The sequence below is a fragment of the Penaeus monodon genome, chromosome 20 (assembly GCF_015228065.2).
Source record: "Penaeus monodon isolate SGIC_2016 chromosome 20, NSTDA_Pmon_1, whole genome shotgun sequence".
Taxonomy (NCBI): Eukaryota; Metazoa; Arthropoda; class Malacostraca; order Decapoda; family Penaeidae; genus Penaeus; species Penaeus monodon.
In genome coordinates, this window is record NC_051405.1 from 23,629,842 (window position 1) to 23,630,548 (window position 707).

At 37.2% G+C, this 707-nt stretch overlaps 1 protein-coding gene across 1 annotated transcript in view; it reads right to left on the bottom strand.

Annotated features, from left to right (window-relative positions):
• The window catches only part of LOC119585716, a gene marked incomplete at its 3' end in the record, with an annotated part of 123,925 nt that overhangs the window by 62,796 nt on the left and 60,422 nt on the right, over positions 1–707 (bottom strand). The window contains 1 exon segment of the mRNA XM_037934403.1: positions 184–351. Coding sequence (XP_037790331.1) covers positions 184–298 — 115 coding nt within the window.

A 707-nucleotide genomic window follows, 5' to 3' on the forward strand; every position in this document is an offset into this window, starting at 1 on the left:
AGAGATGTCATTCTTTCATGTTCCAGGGTCTTTACTACTACTGTATGATGATGTAACATATAACATCCATCCCTCCTTTACTTCAATGTCTCCTGCTTAAAATTTAACCTCTATATACGAGAAACCAGAAAACAACCATGAAAACAATTCTGCAAGTGTAGCATCATTACTACTACCACTTACCAATGGGTGCTGCTGGCTGTTCTGACTGAGCGGCAGATGGAGCAAGGTCGTCTTCTAAGCCTGCTAACTGGTCCTGCTCACGAGCCAAAAACTCTGGCGGCGGGATCCACTTCATTGGCAGGAGCCCCCTCAGCAGGGGGTACAAAACTGTCACCGAAACCGTCCATGCTGAATGAGAGAATGTTTCAGACTTTAAAACTTGCGAATTCAGTCTGATATGGACAGCATATTCAAGGGGAAATTAAACGCTATATTGATAATTTCTAAAATGGTTTATATAGTACACTTCCCTATTTATCTTTATGAGACATAAACTTTTACAACAAATTACATTACACTCAAACAATTACCACTGTAAATACTGTATGTTAAAACAGTTATACAAAAATAGATATTTTTTATTTTGTTCTTACCAAATATATAAGTATTAAAATCAAAGTATTAAAATCAATGACGCTGTAAATGACTATCATAACAAGGAGTTATCTACGAGGCCTACCTGACCTAGACTTTTCAGAAAGGTT